The sequence below is a fragment of the Echiichthys vipera genome, assembly GCF_963691815.1.
Source record: "Echiichthys vipera genome assembly, chromosome: 19".
Classification (NCBI taxonomy): Eukaryota; Metazoa; Chordata; class Actinopteri; order Perciformes; family Trachinidae; genus Echiichthys; species Echiichthys vipera.
Window position 1 is genome coordinate 15,484,195 of NC_139844.1, and position 19,867 is coordinate 15,504,061.

Consider the following 19,867-nt stretch of genomic DNA (forward strand, 5'->3'; position numbering starts at 1 on the left):
CCATGCACGGACATTTAAAACAATAGCGGCGAAAGGTTCACGTTGGTGTGATGCGGAGGTGGAGTGTTTACTGCAGATTTGGTCGATGAAAAATATTCAAATACAGTCGGACAAGACACACAAAAACTCCAAGGTCTATGGAAAGATTTGTAAACCAAGTGACGCATCGCGATGACGTCAATCAATGCGTGTGGCGTGATGACGTATAGGCAGGCAAGAAGCCCGAGGCCCAGGTAGTGTGACTACAAACTGGCCTGGGCCGCGGGGGGAGAGGGAGGGGGGGGGGGGGGGGGGGGGGGGCAAGTACCCTAAAGCACGGGGCACGGTACTGATGGACAGTGTGATAGAGCCCTTAGGCTACTATTAGGCTCCAGCGCCTTACACTATGTGGACACAGGCCTCTAAATGTGCTCTTATTTTAGTATTTGGGAGCAATGATTTAAAGGTTGAATATGTAGAATCTTCAATAAAAGCTATATAGTTAGTAGTTTTGAGGGGTACAGAATGAAAGTATTGCTTTTCCATAAAAAATATATTTAGTCTCAATTAATATTTTAGATTTTTTTGATGGGTTTGACAATGACTTTCTGTCACGTTCTGTCTGCATTGTACCAGCCAATAGCGGCCAGCATTGCGGGTTGCCAGTTGTTCTGCGCAGCTACTGTAGGCTGGCACTGGGTGAAAGCCTCAACGAAGGGGCTTTATTCGTCCCAGCAGCTGAGTCAATGTAGTCAACTAGAGTCACTGTAGGCCAAGCATTCACTCGATGGACTGAGATAAAGGAGTTCAACGGCATTAAAACACACACCAAGATGGCTATGTTTCTCCTTGATCAGTAAGCTAACTTTCATGTTTACTTAGCTGTAACGGCTAACGGTAACTGTCAGTCAAACTCCTCTAATACTTGTTTTCATGGTGCGATTTGCTGGAGGGGACGGATTGAAACAGGCTCAAACAGACTACAGTCCCCTGTAGGCTACTGGGCCGGGTCCGACCAACCTGGCAGCCAGAGTGCTTTTAATTATTTTTGTTGTTGCGACTACGATCTTGAGACACTAGATTGCGATGTTCTGCTCATTCTACATATTCAACCTTTAAAGCAGTATCGTCCGATACAGAGGGTCCACGTGAAGCCTTCTCTTTATCTTTATCGTTATTTTTTTCCTTAAAACTCAGCCGTCATTCAATCAATATCTGTTTTTCCTGATATATTTTTTGATCATAAAGATTTATGTCAGTCTAAAAAGACTGTTAATTCTCTCCCCCTGCAGTGGGTTTATATCACCTCTGCTTGTATCCATCCCGACAGTAGTTTAGGCGCTTTTGTCAGCTCTGAACTCAGGTGGGAAGTTTCGCACCTGTCTGTCGCCACGAGCACACCTTGTTTCATCTCGACGCCATCGTGTCCCTCACTTGCTGCTGGGTGAAGAACTGAATGTTCAGACTCGTGACTCTCACATCAGACGCTCCTGAGTGGAGTGTGAGAGTCAGTGAGTCATGCCGGCTGTTGTTATGATGCTACTCTCCTTTAATGTAGAGAAAAGGAGTGACAGTGGGGTTGGGAGGGGTGAGAAGGAAGGAGGGGAGGAAGAAATAGCGTGTGGAAAGAGGAAGAGATTGTGTGTCTGATTGTGCATGATATGTATGTGCACAAGTACACGTGTACCACAGAAAACCTGCAGGTCTGCCGTATGCGACAACATGACGAGACAACGTGCTCATTCACAGCTTCAGGTCATTATATGTATGTGTGTGTGTGGGAGGTGTGCATGTAAACATACTTAACCCCTTTTGGATAAGACCACCAGCTACAGTAAACACTGCCTCAGTCACAAAATCAACTAAATGGATCCTGAGACAACGTGCAAATAATGTATGTTAAACAGCTCTACTGTGTTTCACTTAGACTAAATATATAAGCCAAACACCTGAGCCAGGAGTGTTTTTTTGCATAATTTCTTTACCTGCACTTTTTTGTAATGGAGAAATATAGTATGCTACAGACAGGGACATACTCATCAAAAGTATCAGTACTCATTTATTATTTTCTTTTGAATAAACTGTCCAAATACGCACAGACTCCACTGTGTGTTTCTGTGCTGTGATCAGTGTGTTCGACTGATCAGGATTTTCCTTGGCAGATTCTGCGATCTGGTCAACAGCATAGCAGAGGAGGCGTGGAAAGGTCCGGAGGAAGGAGACTGTGACACTGATGCCTTAGAGGTGAGAAGAATAAAGACTGAATTGACTTCAATATGTTTTTTTTTTTCCTTTTAAGGGGAGACACTACAGGTGAAAAGGGTGAAAATGTTACCTACAGTAATATATATCACCATGGAAACCCATTACTGACATTAAGACAAATATTTTTAAGTTTTCTGAAATTTGATGTTTTAATTTGCAAATGAGGCTTTATCTACTGCTAACTATTGCTGAATTTACAAATGCAAATGGACAAAGTGTAGTAAAGTAAACGCATAAATGTGTATATTGGATGTTTTCTTTCCACTAGTTTGAAAGAAGACAAAAAAGCGAAATCTCCCAAAAAGGTTTTTTTGTAGTGCATTAAAAAAATCATTCCTTATGGTTTAGTCACTGGTTGATCTGCAGCAGATTCTCTTTAGATACAGGAATCCCGACATTGTTACCATGAAGGAAATCGCATTTTATATACCTAAGAAGTCCACTGGATTTTTTTTCTACAGCTGAGATTCTGAAATGATACATAACTAATTCTACAGTAATGCAAGTATTTTTCAATGCATAGGTGCCAAGATTTTAACACTTTGTTTTTGTACACTGTTTTGTTTGCATCCTGTTGTGTATCCGCGGTGCACTTTGCCTGCTTTTAAAATGTCACAGGAAATATCATGTTACCATCAAATTGAATTGCTGTATAAAAATCATTGATCACAAAAAAACATTAAAAGAAAAGGAGTTGGAATGAAATAAGTAACAAATAATGTATTTTCCTCGCTTTTATCACATAGTGAAGTAAACAAAATTCAGTTTTGTATGAACTCTGGATTTCTATCTAGCTTTTCTAATTCAGTTCATCCCAATTTGCGTTATAATAACTGGGTTGCAGCTGCACACCCAGAGAACATGAACAGTAACCTGCTGGGATAAGACCTGTATTTTGCTTGTGTGCTTTGTATGGTTCAGCCGTACAGAACAGACACCTGCTGCTGCATTCACCTGACTCCCTAGCCTCGGGAAAAGAAAAGATAATTACCCAAAAACGCTGCCGCACCCTGTTTTGACTCAAGATCAAATTTCTAAGGTTTCTCTTCAGAGCTAGATTTATATCTGCTTTTGATGCAACACAGGCATCATCAGCCAAAATGTACTGTTGGCTGATGTTTGCCTCCAATCTTTAAAACACAACCTGTCCTGAAATCAAGGGTTTAGCTTCCTGCAAATGATACAGAAAGAAATGTACGTTTGTTTCTTTCTTACTGAGGTTTTATCAGGGGTCAATGGAACAGGTTTAAAGTAATCTGATTACAAGGAAAATACCTGACTGTTCAGTAATCAGATCATCATGTTTGATTTGATGAAAGAACGTTTTTTATTTATTTATTGGATTTGTCCAACAGAAAAACAGGAGGACAATTCAGTAACTGGTTTCTGTAACAAGAAAACAATAATCTCACAAAGAATGTTACAATATAAGTACACAAAAACATAGAAGAAAATACAATTAGTTTAATATTTTGCTGATTTAAATCCAACTCTTTGTCATGGCAACGTGGGCAGTATGTGCAGATGAACGGTGTTTGTCACCATGATCTGATGATGGACCTCCGCTGCTCTACGCTGCTGGGATTCTGCCAGTGAACCAAACACTGTTTATCTGCACACACTGCCCACACTGCCATAACATAGAGCTGGTCTACAAAGGGCAAAGTATACCTTTAAGTGTTAGTTTCACCATCCCTTTATCAATTTAGCTTTTAAAATAATCGCTGTGTACTTGTTGCCCTTGTCCCCACAGTACGACTACGAGTACGATGAGCACGGAGAGAGGGTGGTTCTGGGAAAAGGCACATTTGGAGTGGTGTATGCGGGCCGAGACCTCAGCAACCAGGTCCGACTGGCCATCAAAGAAATACCAGAGAGAGACAGCAGGTGGGTCAGTCTAGGCATTTGTTAGGAAAGGGTCATCAGGTTCTCCGTTTCTCTGCTGTTGCCACAGCAGAAGCATTTGTGAAATTCCAATACATAATTGCTCTCATGTACAGTATACTTACAGGCACAAGCATTTCCCACGTCTGTCTAATGGTAACACTTGGTATAGACATGCATGGTCCCCCTGAGGAGAGATTTTAATACAATAGATTTTTAGCATTTTACGTTATGGCTACATCAGCGTTTTGTCACCAAAATGCATTGTGTGTATCCTTTAGGTCTAACCCAATGTCTAGACCAGGGGCATCTTGGAAGCATTTTACAATCACCCGTCTCACGCAACAGATACACTTTTTTTATCATTTTAATCAATTCTGGTTTCTTCCCCAGTGTCTCAGCCTTAACCGTGACCTGACGTGTTTATTTACGCTTTAAGACTATTTTTCTAGACAATACACATATAAATGTGAGGTTACTGCTGGGCACTTTAAAATTCGAGGACAAGCTGAAAACAGTATAAACACTTGCTTTGGTGTTAGATAAACACTGTTGGCACATCAGCGTGACGCTAAAATGATTAAGACACAGAGTAACAAAGCCATCTTAAGATAAATATTTTAAATCATGCAATGTTAACATCCGTTTGTTAGCTTGCAGACCTTGGCACATTGCTGTGAATCTTTGTGCATCACAGCTACGGACTGTTGAACAGTCTGAAATCGGGCACAATCATCGTTAATCATCATTGCAATGTCAACTTTCACATTAAACACATCGCGAAAGACTGCATTATCGAACTTTGAATATAATAACAACATATTAAATTACAATCTGTCTAAGTTTGTCTGATACATGCCATGCTTTAAACCCTCGTTAGGCATCGTCTATGAAATTGATCAGAAGCTTCATGAATGCATGTGAGGTTTATTAGACTAGTACTGCTCTGCATGGTTAAAAGAGGAAAGTGTGATAAGATGAGTACCCACATGCTCCAGTTGGTACAAGTACTTCTCGTTAAACTCTAAGTTATCTGTGAATATTTGTTGTCCTTAGAGGATAAACCCATATCTTTTGGGTGACCCACTGGCTTTTGCTGCAGTGCCAACATCAAACACAAGATATTTTATCATCTAAATTACAGCCTGGACGTAAACAGGTTTCTGAGCTGTTGATGCCTCCTCTAGTTCAGCGCTGCTGTTGAGTATCATTAAGAAAAGAGCTGCTTTCCTCCCACTGAGAGTATGAAGTGCAGATCAGCAGTGTCCCTCATGGTTTCTGGCTTTCAGTGGGCTGGTATGCACTTGAGTGACTGGTTAGTGGGGAGCTGTGAAGGGAACTCCCACCCTCTGCCTTGAATTCCCACCAGTGCCTCGGTCTGTCTACTCCTACTGTAGTTCTTTACCCGCTCATCTGGAATCACAAGACTTGGTGATTCCACTGCCGCACTTCGTTCCACTAATCACATCAGTTAGTCAGCCGAGCGCTCGGCTGCAACGAATGTGGAGGATTTGGGGTAAATAATTCAGTAGTGGATTGAAATCAGAGAGAGAGAGATTCAGCCTCACTGTTTTTGTTGTTTCTGGTTTATTATTTTAGCTTTTTGACATCCTGTCTGTCTGTACTGTATATATATCCTGGTTACTTTAATTCACTTTGAGGAAAACACACAGTGACAATGACAGCTCCATAAGTCTTCTTCTCTACTGAATGAGAATTAGTTTATTATCAGGTTGATATAGTTTAGGATTTTTTTAATGTATTTTATATGTTTCCTTTAACGGAAAAAAATTTTGAGTCAAAAACCATTTTGAGTCACTTTAAAAAAAGAAATTAACTCAGATAATCTCCTAAATGTGAATATCTTCTGGTTTTCTAAGCCTTCTATGACAGTGAATTGAATGTATTTTGAAGACGTCACCATGAACTCTGGGAGCTGGTGATGAGCATATGTATCCATTTTTTGTTATGTAGACCAAACGACTTATCATTTTATCATAGAAATATTCTATTTATTGATCAATAATGAAAATAATTGTTAGTTGCCGATAATTGTTATTATTGTCATTAATTACATTACAAATCACATTACAAAACTGCAAACAAAGCTAAAATTAAGCAAAGTCATGTAAATCTAAAGTCAGTTGTAATGACGTACAGTAACTTCACTATACTGCAAGTGGGTAGTGCAATTGTTAAATCAGGAAATCTATGGATGTATGTCATTCAATACATCTTAAAATAAAATTGTGACCTTTGATCTTCAACAAATGATTCATTTTGACTGACAAAGTCTCTATATGTAGAGATAAATAGAGAAAAAAAGAGAATACTGTCTCTTTTTAAGTGTTCATATTAACATGGCATCCACTGTGTTTACAACTGCATCTACATACTATGCTGTACTGTAAGTATTTTTTTTAACACAGGTACTCTCAGCCACTTCACGAGGAGATCGCTCTTCACAAGCACTTAAAGCACAAGAACATCGTTCAGTACCTCGGCTCCATCAGCGAGAACGGCTTCATAAAGATCTTCATGGAACAGGTGCCTGGAGGTGAGACCTGCTGTTGTGTTTTTTTATTAAGAGGGAATTAAAGATGGAATAGACTGAAGCAACAGATGACCACGACTTGAAGTGTCAGACAAAATAACTGAGATGTCTCAGGTATCTGTATTTTTATTACAGAAATTCTTCACGATGATGTTTGTTGCTTATCTTTGTGTTTTTTCCTTCATCTTTTATTTGTTATTCGTTTGGAGTATATTTTCTACAGTTCTAATAAAGGTCAAACAATAAATAAAAACTTACTTTCAACATCTATAAAAATCCAAAAGGAAAGAAAATATATAACTGTGATCTCAGGCCAGTGAGTGTATATTGACCGTTGTTGTACTTTGTCTGGTGGCGTCTAGGGAGTCTGTCTGCACTGCTGAGGTCCAAGTGGGGCCCTCTGAAAAACAACGAGTCCACCATCGGCTTCTACACGCGGCAGATCCTGGAGGGACTCAAATACCTGCACGACAACCAGATAGCACACAGAGACATCAAGGTGACCAAACAAAAGTCAATGTCCATTTGATAGCTTTATCATATCGGTGGCATCAGTGACTTCCTGCAGGCTCATTTACAGAGAGGCATCATTTAGAGAATAAAGGAAAAACTAGCTGGTTTTTAGCCATATCAGAATTTCTCATCATTAGTATGAGCGTGGGCAGTGATCAGACAAGGAAAATGTAGTGCACCAGCTACAGAAATCTAGACTTTGTCAACAGGAAATCCAAAGGGAAAGATGTCAGCACTGACCAGTGGCCCCACTGTTTGTTTGAAATCATGAGAATTTAACAAAAAACTAAGAAAAACAAAGGATTGAACAGACTGCATGCAACTGTGACTGGTTTGTGAGAAAGAAATATATTTTTTGCATGATTCGTTCCAATTAAATTATATCTATTTAAATGAAAATGTGTAGGAAGAAAATAGTTACAAAAAAATGCAACAATAGCCAACCAAAAAAAAGAAAAATTGTGAGCCCAGCAGACACAAAACCACAAACACGGACGGACGGACACACAGCAACTATTGTACAGTAAGTAAAATAAAGAAGCAAACAAGAGAAATTATACAAAGATTGTAAAATTTTAAATTTTAAAGGTTCAAGTTAAATCCTTTACTGTTTGTTTGCGCTCTGAAAACTCCCGGTGACTTTCTGTGCACAGTAAATTTGTACTTGGTTTCAATGTATTCCAGCTGCGTTTTCTTTACAGCTCTTCAACTATAATCCAGACTTCCTTTTATTTCTTATGTAAAACTTCCCTGTTTCATCTCAGTTATGACAAACCAACACTTATAATAGCCTCTTCCCAATGCATCCCCCCGATTTGACATCACGGTCATATAAGCATAATTTGCGACCCGTAAAAGTTTAATCACCTTGTTTTGGCTGCAAGGACGTCACATTAAACTCAATACCATCATGGAATTTCAGCCAGGGCAATGGGTGTGTCTGTTCTCACGGATGTCTGTTCAATCCGCAGGGTGATAATGTTCTCATCAACACCTACAGTGGCGTCCTGAAGATATCAGATTTCGGCACATCAAAGAGGTTGGCTGGGATCAACCCCTCCACTGAAACGTTCACAGGTAAGTTACTTCCTGGTAGGGCTCTAAAATGCTTGAGATGTCTGTTAAAGTACTGAAAATCCCTAAATTTAATGAAACAACAAGGGGACAAACTTTGCTCAGTAGTGGCCATAATTAAAGCTGAACGGTGAGGTCACCACGTACAGATAATACTTAGTAATCTCAGCTCTGTGGCCAGTAAGTGATATCACTGAGTTATCCTGGCTGTTGCTATTCACGTTGGCATGAGTCTGCATGAGTTCAGATCGGGCAGGTTTGTGCCTGTGTGATGTCGGCACCACGGCAGCCAATTGCAGCCCAGTTTGACCTCCGAGATTAGTCAAATCTAGTAGCTGATTGGAACAGACAGGGACTTACCCTGAATGGTGGCACTCTTTCAGGAAAACTGGGCTGCTCCTTTTTATAGCCCAGGCCGGCTATAAATGCGTCCCTGCCTGTTTTTAGCTCAGTGTGTACACAAGCTTCTAAAAGCAGCAAACACCGCCCAGCAGGCTATTATTAGAACAACAGAGTCCTTTCAATGGGGAGCTGAAAATGTTACTTTGGACTGAGCTGTGATTAATTGACTACACAGAGAGGCTCTTTGCTGTTGACCATAAGCTCTGTTCCTGATTGGTCATTTGCAAGAATTGTGTCATCATCTTTTATACTCCACCACAATTTATTATCAGACTTAATGGAAGCTGTTTTGGGCGTTCACGTCAGCTCCTTTCATATGCTGTTGATGTCACTTTTACCACTTTTGTGTGTGAAGTATTATGTGGTCTTGAAAATGTGTGTGACATTTTCCTCAGCAGTCATCTGCAGTGCCTACTTTATCCTTATTCATTTAGACATTAAATACAGAAAAAGAGCAAAAGGCTTGATGATGTTCATAGCTTAGCCACGAGGTACAAGGGTCAAAAGTTGCAAGTTTGGTATTTACTGCCGTATCTTATCTCGTACAACAAAAAGTTACAATCTCACTTGAACCCAGTCAGAAAAAAACAGAAAAGGAAACCAGAGGTGTAAAAATGCTAACTGACTAGCATGAAGATGAAAGTAGTTGCCAGGATACCAGTGGAGACCTGAAGAAAGCAAATAAGTGTATTCCCAAAATGTCCAAGGACAACTTTAGGAGAAAAGAGGTGTGAAAGTATCGTCAATGAATAAATAAAACCAACACATCGAGATCCAAATACATCTTATAAGCTGACAGCCAGATGAGACTTCATCAAGTTTCTGCTGCAGACAATAAAACACCCTGAAAGTATTTTTGGCCGTCCCTGCTGAAACACTGAAATCCCGCTAAGCATAGTTTATACCATTACTGAAAATTATGACTGACATCTAAATATCCATCTTACTGTCTATGTATTTGTGTTTGGCTGTTCAGGCACACTACAGTACATGGCTCCTGAAATCATCGACAAGGGTCCTCGAGGATACGGCAAGCCAGCGGACATCTGGTCCCTTGGCTGCACCATCATAGAGATGGCCACTGGGAAACCCCCTTTCTATGAACTGGGAGAGCCACAGGCTGCTATGTTCAAGGTGAGAGTAACAAGTCCCATCTTTCATAAAGTGTTGGACAGCAGTGCCAATGAGCAGCTGCAGCTCTGACTTATAAAGTATCTGAAATATATACTTTACCATGTTTTTTAAGATTATGTTAATTTGCTGGTTAAGAGCCAGGCTGTTACAGGCTAAAAAGTTAACAAACAGATAAAAGAAGCTAACTACACTTTCCATCCGTCTGCTAGTCGACTATTTTAGTGCCCAGGAGATTCCTTTTTTGAGTCTGGGTCCGGCTAACTTAGTTGCAGATTGCTAACGTTAGCTCCATCCAGCTAGAATGTAGACACTGAAGAGTTTCTATCTAGCACGAGCAGCGGTGCGGGTGAGGCCAGATCCCGAATTATTCAATGAAGGAGAAAGAGTAGATGTGCTCCCAGCCCCTTCTCTAAGTTTGGGAATGTGGGAAAACCACGTTAAACAAATATTAATGGTGGGACTTAAAGTGTGTCTTTTTATTGCCTCATTAAAGATAGCATTTGTTCACAGCCAAATCTGCACTAGACCTCCATGATTGGAACAGATAATTAGGTTTTATCAGCCCTCAAACGGACAGTTTAAATGAAACATTGAAATTAGGGAAACCTACTTTACATTCAAGCTACTATCAGAGCTTTTAAGATCCACTCTGTTCAGTTAATTTACCACATAATGCTCACTATATTTTTTTAAAAACGTTACATTTCCCTCGATTCATTTAATAGGAATGACGCCATCAAATGATAATGGGCACGTCTGGCACATGCAATAACCAGTTCCCCTTTTTTATGGAAACAAAACCAGTGAATCACCTGTTTTTGCACCTGCATGTGTTGCCACCTGCGTGCTGTAACGTGATCGAGGTCAGTAGAAACTCCAAATATTGTCTATGCAGGAACATTTGTTTGAACACAAACAAACATGTGTAGCTTATTGAGAGGCACCATCACACACACTGCCTCATGTTTAGTTTGTTCCGGGTTCTATATGCACGTCTTTTACTCACTCAATTTACACCGTGTATTTACTTTGGGTGGAAATGCAAAGTGCTCCACACTAATGAAATATTGTCCTCAGCCATGTGTAACCCATTAAAGACAGTAAAGATGTTTAAGGGTTGTCTGGAAAAGCTTTATAGCACTCCTGTAAAAGCTGTGAATCCTGGATTTTTTTTCCGTAAGATATAATTAAATGAAAGGGCTGTGAATTCAAACAAGGAGACATGTGTTACAGTGCTGAATCTACCTTCTAGTGAACACAAGATAAAAGCAGAAGCTGGGTTTGAATTTTCTGGACAAAAATCACAGAATTCATGCAACTGCAAGTACAATCCCATCATGGAGGCTCTCATGTGTCATCTGTCTGCACTTTGCATGATGTGAAGAGTTTTCCCAAATAGTAAAACAGTCCTCATGTACTCTTCACTCATCCTTGTGGAATGTCTCAGGGTGGGGCATCTCCCTGCTAATGGTAAGCCAACATTCCTCAACAGCAGCGACAGGAATTTCAAGCGTTCTCATTGTCATGCGAGTCTCGCGCTTGAACCTTGAGCATTATTGTCCTGGAGCACATTCTTATAGTTCACCAAGGTAAACACTCCCTCTACACTTAAATTGTCTCCTCAAATCTAATAATTAACCCCCACAGCAGGATATTTCAGAGAGCTTTTCAGAGGCAGTGTGAACTTTATTTTAAACTCCTGTATAGATGTGTCTGAACTGAACGTTTGTCTGCAGGTGGGCATGTTTAAGATCCATCCAGAGATCCCAGAGTCCATGTCGCTGGAGGCCAAAGCCTTCATCCTGCGCTGCTTCGAGCCCGACCCTGACCGGCGTGCCACCGCCTTCGACCTGCTCACAGACGAGTTTCTCACCGTCACCAGTCGCAAGAAGAAGGGCAAGAACAATTTCACAGGTGGGTTCAGTTTTTTAGCAGCAGACAAAACCTTGTTGATGTTTTTCTACTTTATTGTTTATTCAGATCTCCATTAGCTTCCATAAAGTTGTAGATAAAATAGAAATACACTGCAGTTTAAAATCTCTGTGTCAGTGGAACAATAAAAGTTAAACAAACCAAATACAAACATCAAGTAAAAGTTTGACGTTTTGGTGAATATGATTCTTTTTTTGCAGATGAGACTCTTAGCTTAGCATAAATAGGAGGAGACAGTAATTCTGGCTCCATCCAAAGTGTGTGAATGTGCGTTTGAATGTTTATCACTCATGATGATCTGGTGGCGCCTTGCATGGTAGTCTCTGCCACCAGTGTGTGAATAGGTAAATGCTAAATGTTGTCAAATGCTAAAATAAAACAAAGAAATTAAGAAAAAGACAGCAGCTTTCTGTGACAAACACTGCAGCTGATAACTTTATATGGGAAAGCAGATTCCATCTAAAGATGAAAGAGAAATGTTGAGTTTTTTAGACTAATAATGATCAGCCATCAATCACCTGCTCATTATAGAATAAATAAACATCAAGCAGCCAGAACACACACACACACACCTTGATTTTTATTGTCTTGATTTCAAAAGAGGCCCAGTGCTCATTGGGTTTCCACCCTGCTACAGTGGTGCCATCATGTGCCCTGGCACCAGCACAAAAGATTTTTAAAAAAAGATTAAAAGCATGCGCCTCTCTGCATTCTTGGAAATGTTATTCTGGCAGTTGGGAAATGTTTTGTTCTTGGTTAACTGCTGACATATATTTTTGGATTTTTTTCCCCCGCAGCTCTGTCACCAGGGTCTGGTGAGTTACTTTGCTCTCTACACTTACTCTTTTAGAGATATTTACCACTATATGGACTACTTTATAATTCTGTGACACCTCTGCCTGCTCTGCTGCAGAGTATCTATCTTGGCTACAGTTTTCTTTTTTTTCTTCTGCCAGTGGCTACCTGCCTGGCACGACTCTGCCCTTTACGAGAACTCAAAATAGACATTGCACAACATGACTTCTTTCCAAATGCTTGAACGTCTTCATAAACCCTTTTTCATAATTTATACATAATGGCTGCCAGATAAATCAGATAGAGCTCTTCTCCCTAAACATGATGGTAGACTATTATCTGATCTTTCTTTCTTTCTAAAAGGAAGACAATTTCCCATCAGCACTTTTAATACTTTCACCCTCTTGACAGCTCCGACTTCATGAATACAGTCTGTCTCTGTGCTGTGCAGATGCAAAACTTCAGATAATTAGTGTATAAATAAGGTTTCTTATGTATCTCAGAGTACCTCCGCAGTATCTCCCTGCCGGTGCCGGTGGTGGTGGAGGACACCAGCAGCAGTAGCGAGTATGGCTCCGTCTCCCCTGACAACGACCTCAACACCAACCCGTTCATCTTTAAGCCCAGCGTGAAGTGCTACAGTGAGAGGGATGTCAAGGGGCCCAGGTCCCTCTTCCTCAGGTGTGATGAGTGTTTTTGTTAAAGTAAATGGGGTCACAGAGGTCATTATCGGTCATCAATGGTCATTTTGCTCCACGCGATCTTATTGATTGTAGTAGTGATAAATACTGAGCTGATTGTCTGTAAAGCCCTAAGATGAACTGATTCTAATGCAAACATTGGTTTTATTGCTCCACGATGGTGTAGATCAGTGTCTCCCAAACCTTTCTTTTTCCAATATTTAATATACCTTAGCACTGTATATGAATCTAACGTGAAAAAGAGAAAAAGATAATCCGGTGGCACAGTGGTTAGAGCAGTCGCCCCGTGTAAAGAGGCTGAAGGTCCTCAAGGCAGCGGCTACAGGTTCGACTCCTACCTGTGGCCCTTTGCTGCATGTCTCGTCTCTCTCTCACCCCATTTCCTGTCTATCCTATCTAATAAATAGCTTGAAAACTGCCAAAAAGATAATCTTGAAAAAAAATTGCTATTGGTTGCTCATCTGTGAAACAGAAATAAAAAGCACATAAAGAAAATTTTAACTTTTTTAAAAAGTTATGAATAACAATATAAAATCATAACTTTTTCTTCACAAGTTTTAATAAACAGATGGCTCTGTCCTCAACACATGCAGACTATAGCCATATATATTTTTACTTTGTATTTATTTAGCATTGGGGAATATCAAAGAAATACTGATTTGCATATGATGGACACCCCCCCCCCCCCCGGCTCAAAATACCGTTTCTGAAGCTTGTTGCACTTTTCCTGCACCGACATCAAAGCCAACGAATACATGTATTCCTATCTGCATGTACTATTAGCTTTACGTGCATAATTATTCTTGTGGGATCTACATTATAATATCTAGTCCACAGAAATCTAACCTTTTCTTTTATACTCAGCATCCCCGTGGAGAATTTTGAGGATCACAGTGCGCCTCCCTCTCCCGATGAGAAGGATTCAGGCTTCTTCATGCTTCGAAAGGACAGCGAGAGACGAGCAACCCTGCACCAAATCCTGACCGAGGACCGGGACAAGGTGGTGTCTAACCTGACGGAGGCCCTCACACAGGTCGGTTATCCGCCAGACAGATAAATGAAATGAAATGGATACTTCAAATGTAAAAAGCCTCTCATGCACACCTCAACATTTCCTGTTATGGATTCTCTCCCATCTAACGTCTTCCATGCAGGGCTCTGAGGAAATTAAGCTAAAACCTCAGCACATCTCTACCCTCGTGGTCAGTCTGGCTGACTTTGTTCGCATGGCGGACAGGAAAATCATCGCCAACACGTTGTCTCAACTCAAGCTGGAGCTGGACTTTGACAGCACCGCCATCAGTCAGCTGCAGGTTGTTCTTTTTGGCTTCCAAGACGCTGTAAGTATTAGATATCCTTATGAATTAAACCCAAAATACTCCACATGTCTTTGCTGCAAATAATTACAGTTTTAACAAATTGTCTTCAGCTTATCTCAGGATAAAGTACATTTAAATTGCACCAGTAAAAACTCCCAAACTGTTACTTTTGGGCTTTATTTGCTGCTGACATTCTCCTCACACGCTGCCCATTTTCTCTTGCATCTGTAACATGTGATTTCCTGTCTATTATCCTCCCCCTATTGAAAGGCAGATCTGCTCCCAGCAGCCTCTTCATAAACCATGTGCTGTGAACACTTCAGTATAATTGTTGTCATTTTACATGAGCTGCAGAAATCAGCAAGCTGCCATGTTGCCGCTCTACCTGCACAGACATCAGACAGATAACTGTGAAATACTTGTAACCTTTTAGTGAGGTGATAAAAGAGGAATCTGTCAGGACTAATTGCACATTCTGTAAATAGGGCTGATCTGCTGTCCCTCTCAGAAATGCAGTTATGCAGATGAAATGACATCAGAGCAAGTGGCAGTTTTCATATTTGTAAGGGGTTGTTATGTAATTCTGCAAGAAAACGAAGCTCTGATGCCTCCTGTTGGTCATCAGTAAAACGGTTTAGAAAACTAGAAGAAGTAGAAAAAGGAGAGTCATGCAGCTGGGGAGATTCATATTTTGCTTTGTTTGCATTAATTCAAAAGTACAATTGAGATACTTCAAGATATTGAGGTAAAGAAAAAGCAGTAAAATTAAATATGCAGGAAATAAGGTAGCATCAAGTTTAAGTAGCTTCAAGTAACTTCAAGAATGAAAATTGAAATTATGAAATGAAATATTAGTATAAAAATGTACTAATAATATGCATGAAAATACATCACTCTGCGTCTTCAGGTAAACAAGGTTCTACGAAACCACAACATCAAGCCTCACTGGATGTTCGCTCTGGACAACATCATCCGCAAAGCTGTGCAGACCGCCATCACCATCCTGGTGCCAGGTAACATCATCAGTGTGTCTGCCTTTTAAATAAATTATCACTGGTCCCTCAGGGAAACACTGACTGCCTGATGATAAATATAGGAGCTGTGGTGGGAATTCTCCCTGGAAGCTAAACCGTTTTTTATGTTGAACGACAGATATTTGGTAGGCTGAGGATGTTCAGTGATGACAACTAAAACACTGAAACCATCCATAACAAACAAATAAAAGTATTTAGTGAATGTGCACGGTGAATAGAACCGTTCACTGAGGCTCATAATAACATTAAGGCTGCTAATAATTAGTTTTCATCATCGATTAATCCGTCATTTATTTCTCAGATTAATACATTCATGTTTCAGTCTTTTGAGTTGTCGTAACAATTGAAAAGAAAGCCCATCACAACAGTCCTAAGCCACATCTGAGAAGCTGGAGCCAGTGAATGTTTGTTATTTTAACTTGATAGATCACCTGAACAATTAACGAATTATCAAAATTGATCTTTTCTGTTGACCGACTCGTTAATCAACTTTAAGTTTTTCAGTTCCAGTACTACGATTAAAACATATTTATACATATCGTCTGTCTGGAATCTGTTTGTAAAGTGGCGTCAGAATCACAGATACTTTCCATTTCCATAACAAATACATCTCAGACAAACTGCATCACATACTTCCTGTTGATCGTCATTCATTAAATCATTAAAGTAATGTCTTTTGCGTGTGTGTGTGTGTTTAGAGCTGAGGCCTCACTTCAGCCTGACCTCAGAAAGTGACCCAGCCGACCAGGATGACGTTGACGACGACGGCGAGATGGAGAGAAACTCCACCCACCAGAGCCGGGCGCCTCCTGTTGGCGCTCATGACGACACCGTGGCCACCTCAGGAGTCAGCACTCTCAGCTCCACCGTCTCGCACGAGTCCCATAATGCCCAGCGCTCTGTGAGCATGGAGCTGGGCCGGATGAAGCTGGAGACCAACAGGTAGCCATGAACATTTCCTGTGATTTGATATGTTTATCAGCCAGTAAGCTTTATTTTTCACAGGTTTTTGTTAGGTTTCATGCGTCATTTTACTGAATCCTCATGTGTTTCCTCGCTCCGGCTTGTTTGATTCAAGGCTGATGGAGCAGCTGCTGGAGAAGGAGAGACAGTATCAGGCCATTCTGCAACAAGTGCTGGAGGAGAGAGAGCAGGAGATCAGACTACTGAGGCTGCGATCTGAGCCCGCAGGTCTAGACTTTAATCTGATTCACCTCTCCACACTGACTGTTTGCAAAACTTCTGCAACTGCATTTACATTTTACAACCAGGTGTGGCTCACTGAGGCAACTCCTATGTCCATCCAAATACGTCAAAACCCATGTTCACAGGGTAATTAAAAGTGCAGAGAAATATATATATAGGATTCACTGAAAAATGATGGTACTTTTCTGTCCCCTTCAAAAAATAAATCATTTCTCTTTATAATTTGGTTATTTTGTTGCTTCAGCACACAGTTTCTTTTCTGTTCAGATGTTGTGTGAATGGGTCCAGTGTGTCTAAAGGAGTCTGTTCACTATATTCTCTGGCAGACATCCCCTCTTCATCAGGTGGCCCCGAGGAACAGAGGTGTCCACCTGCAGAGAGACGTGAAGACTCAGAGATGACCAGCTGGCTGAGGCTTTACGGAGCTGACCAGGACTCCATAGACAGAGTGAGTACACACTTGAATCTTTGAGACATTAGAGCTGGTGTTTTTTTCAATCTGTGATTTCCGTGATAAAGAGGAATACCATTTTTTATAAAGCTCTTTTTAAAACTTTAATTGGTGCTTTTTTAACCAAATTAACCCATCAAATAAAGAGAACAGAGGGAAACCTACGAACGAAATGTTAGTTTCATGCATTTTTCTTTCTCCAGATTCTCAACGAGGAGTACACGTTGAACGACATCCTTCACGATGTGACGAGAGACGATCTGAAGAGTTTAAGACTAAGGTGGTGAACTAGTTTCACTTCTCTATTCAGTAGTTATGCAATAAAATACATGCTGACACTCGCAGCTCTCCAAATAGCAGAAACACAGAAGTGAAGCTGAGACGACTCTGTTTGTTGCTTAAAGAAGTTTCAGCATCTCAGGAGTTACTTTAGGTTTGTGCAGGACAACTCAGCACTGTAGTTGCTCACGGCGGCAGCTTGATTTCTCAGAAGTAAACAAGACTGTAATTTCCTTTGTCATGACTTCACAAGAAGTGTGAAACTGTAACCATATTAATTAGTTGACTACTGCTACTACTACTTAAAATGTCTCCCATTTATATCTGCTCATTATATATAATGGTAACATACTGTACGAGTGACACATTTCAGTGTTGATGAAGCCATTCCTGTATGTGTAGAATTTGTACATTTCTGCTTTTGATGCCCCTTCAGTGGGAGTATCAAAAAGAACATGGTGTACAGTGATGTTTTCTCCTTACCGAATTCTCGCAATAACACAAGATCACGCGATAATCACATTTACATGTCACACGAAGATCCATCTTGTCAGGCTCCAAGTAATGCGTTTGTGCTTCTGATAGCAGTTACCCGGCCAGTCAGTGTCCTGTGAGGAGCTACTGGTAGTTCAGGGGGGAGCGTAGGGTGACGATGACAGGGGAGGCGACCGCTCGTTCAAAGCATGTTCACATATGTGTACAGTAAAGTAAATGCTTCCTGGCTATTAGAACAAGAGAAACTATGTAAAAATTTGATTGAAAATGTTATAATGGGTAATTATAGACAGCTGATAATATTGAAAAGCTGAGTTATCGGACATACTGTGTGGTTTTCTGTTGGTTACATAAAAGCAGTAGCATATTGTACTTTATCTATTGTACCTGTAACAGTCTTTTCTCTGTGTTCTGTCAGAGGCGGGGTCCTGTGTAAACTATGGAAGGCCATCACAGACTACAGACAGAAGCCAACCTGAGGCCTTAAGTGGGGACAATCACCCGGAGAAGCCAAAACCTTTGTCCCAACAACTCAGTATTCTCCTCTTTACCTCAGTATTTATAAGAGCAAGACTAATAGGAGAAGAGCCTGTGTTTGCAGTGTGCACAGAGCAGCTTTCCACCAGCACAAGAAACTCTTTGACTGGTGTTGTCGGAGTATTTTGATAATTTTGGAAGAAAAAAGAAAAAAAGTCACTTTGAAAGCAACAATTACTGAGAAGTGCCACTAGTTTTGCTATGCCTGATGGACATTACTTTTTGTTACAGGTGCGTTAAAAATGACAATAGGTGAGAACATCTATTGTTAAAAATTTGAAAACACTTTCTCCTATCTTTACAAGATGTAACGTTTACAAAACTGGAGACTGAAGGTTTTCTTATACAGGCCTGAGATACAAAATGCTACATTCAGAATCATCTGTACTAATGTTTTCATCTGAGGCATCTTATCACTACTTTTATTTAAATGTATTTTTAATTTAATTGTTATGATTATCTGAAGGATGTCAGCGCATGCCCTGTTTCTATTTTATTTTTTATCCATACTGAGACTTATTTAAATTGTTTTGTTTTTTACACATTTCCTTTTATAATTCGAATCTACATTTTTATTTTTCAGAAATGTGTAAATATTGTCTTATAGAATTATGTGTGAACGACATTTATGTACTTTAAAAACACGTTGATAAACAGTTAAATCTCCATGTGGATTGGACCGAGTCTATAATGAACACATAAAAAATTAATTGTATAGCATTGAATTTTCTTGTGTCATAAATCATAGGAGATATAATGTTTAGTAATGAATATTAAATAATTTGCTCCGTTTGTATTGTTGTACATTGACAAAGTTGTGCGTATCTTGCTTGTGTAGATATCATTCAATCAGATGTATTTTTAAATGAAAAAATCAGAAACGCAAGCAAATTTAAAATGAAAGAGCCTTGACCTTTTTTTATTTTGAAAACAGGATGTCAGAGATGGGGAACATAATTATGAGCAGTGTGTCCATTTTGTTTCATTAAAATTATTCAAGATTTTTGTGTCATATTGTTAAAATAAAACTTTTCATCTTGAAACTGTGAAGAAATGTGTTAGATATATTCTGTTGCATAACGTTAAATGTGATCGGATAGTTCAATAGATTTTTTTTTTATTGAAAGAATTGGTTGGTGTATGCTATGGTTCCTCTCTACTCATGACAAAAAGTTTCAGTTATACTTGCTATAAAACATGATGGTGACAGTTGTCAAATGTGTATACTGTTCTCCATATGCATTTTAAGTTACATTTTATTATTCAAGCCATAAATTATCATGTTTTTTGTTATTTGTTCTTTTCAAAAGTGA

At 39.9% G+C, this 19,867-nt stretch overlaps 1 protein-coding gene across 1 annotated transcript in view; it reads left to right on the forward strand.

The window, feature by feature from the left end:
* Positions 1-19,522, forward strand: part of map3k5 (mitogen-activated protein kinase kinase kinase 5) — a 62,957-nt gene extending 43,435 nt beyond the window's left edge. The window contains exons 14-30 of the mRNA XM_083934056.1: positions 2,142-2,223; positions 3,998-4,131; positions 6,558-6,685; positions 7,045-7,181; positions 8,167-8,272; positions 9,648-9,805; positions 11,542-11,719; positions 12,535-12,552; positions 13,036-13,213; positions 14,098-14,266; positions 14,388-14,573; positions 15,460-15,565; positions 16,285-16,528; positions 16,665-16,777; positions 17,119-17,240; positions 17,447-17,523; positions 18,436-19,522. Coding sequence (XP_083790182.1) covers positions 2,142-2,223; positions 3,998-4,131; positions 6,558-6,685; positions 7,045-7,181; positions 8,167-8,272; positions 9,648-9,805; positions 11,542-11,719; positions 12,535-12,552; positions 13,036-13,213; positions 14,098-14,266; positions 14,388-14,573; positions 15,460-15,565; positions 16,285-16,528; positions 16,665-16,777; positions 17,119-17,240; positions 17,447-17,523; positions 18,436-18,496 — 2,197 coding nt within the window. The 3' untranslated portion in view covers positions 18,497-19,522. The remainder of the gene's footprint in view (positions 1-2,141; positions 2,224-3,997; positions 4,132-6,557; positions 6,686-7,044; positions 7,182-8,166; positions 8,273-9,647; positions 9,806-11,541; positions 11,720-12,534; positions 12,553-13,035; positions 13,214-14,097; positions 14,267-14,387; positions 14,574-15,459; positions 15,566-16,284; positions 16,529-16,664; positions 16,778-17,118; positions 17,241-17,446; positions 17,524-18,435) is intronic.
* The last annotated feature ends 345 nt before the right edge of the window (positions 19,523-19,867 follow it).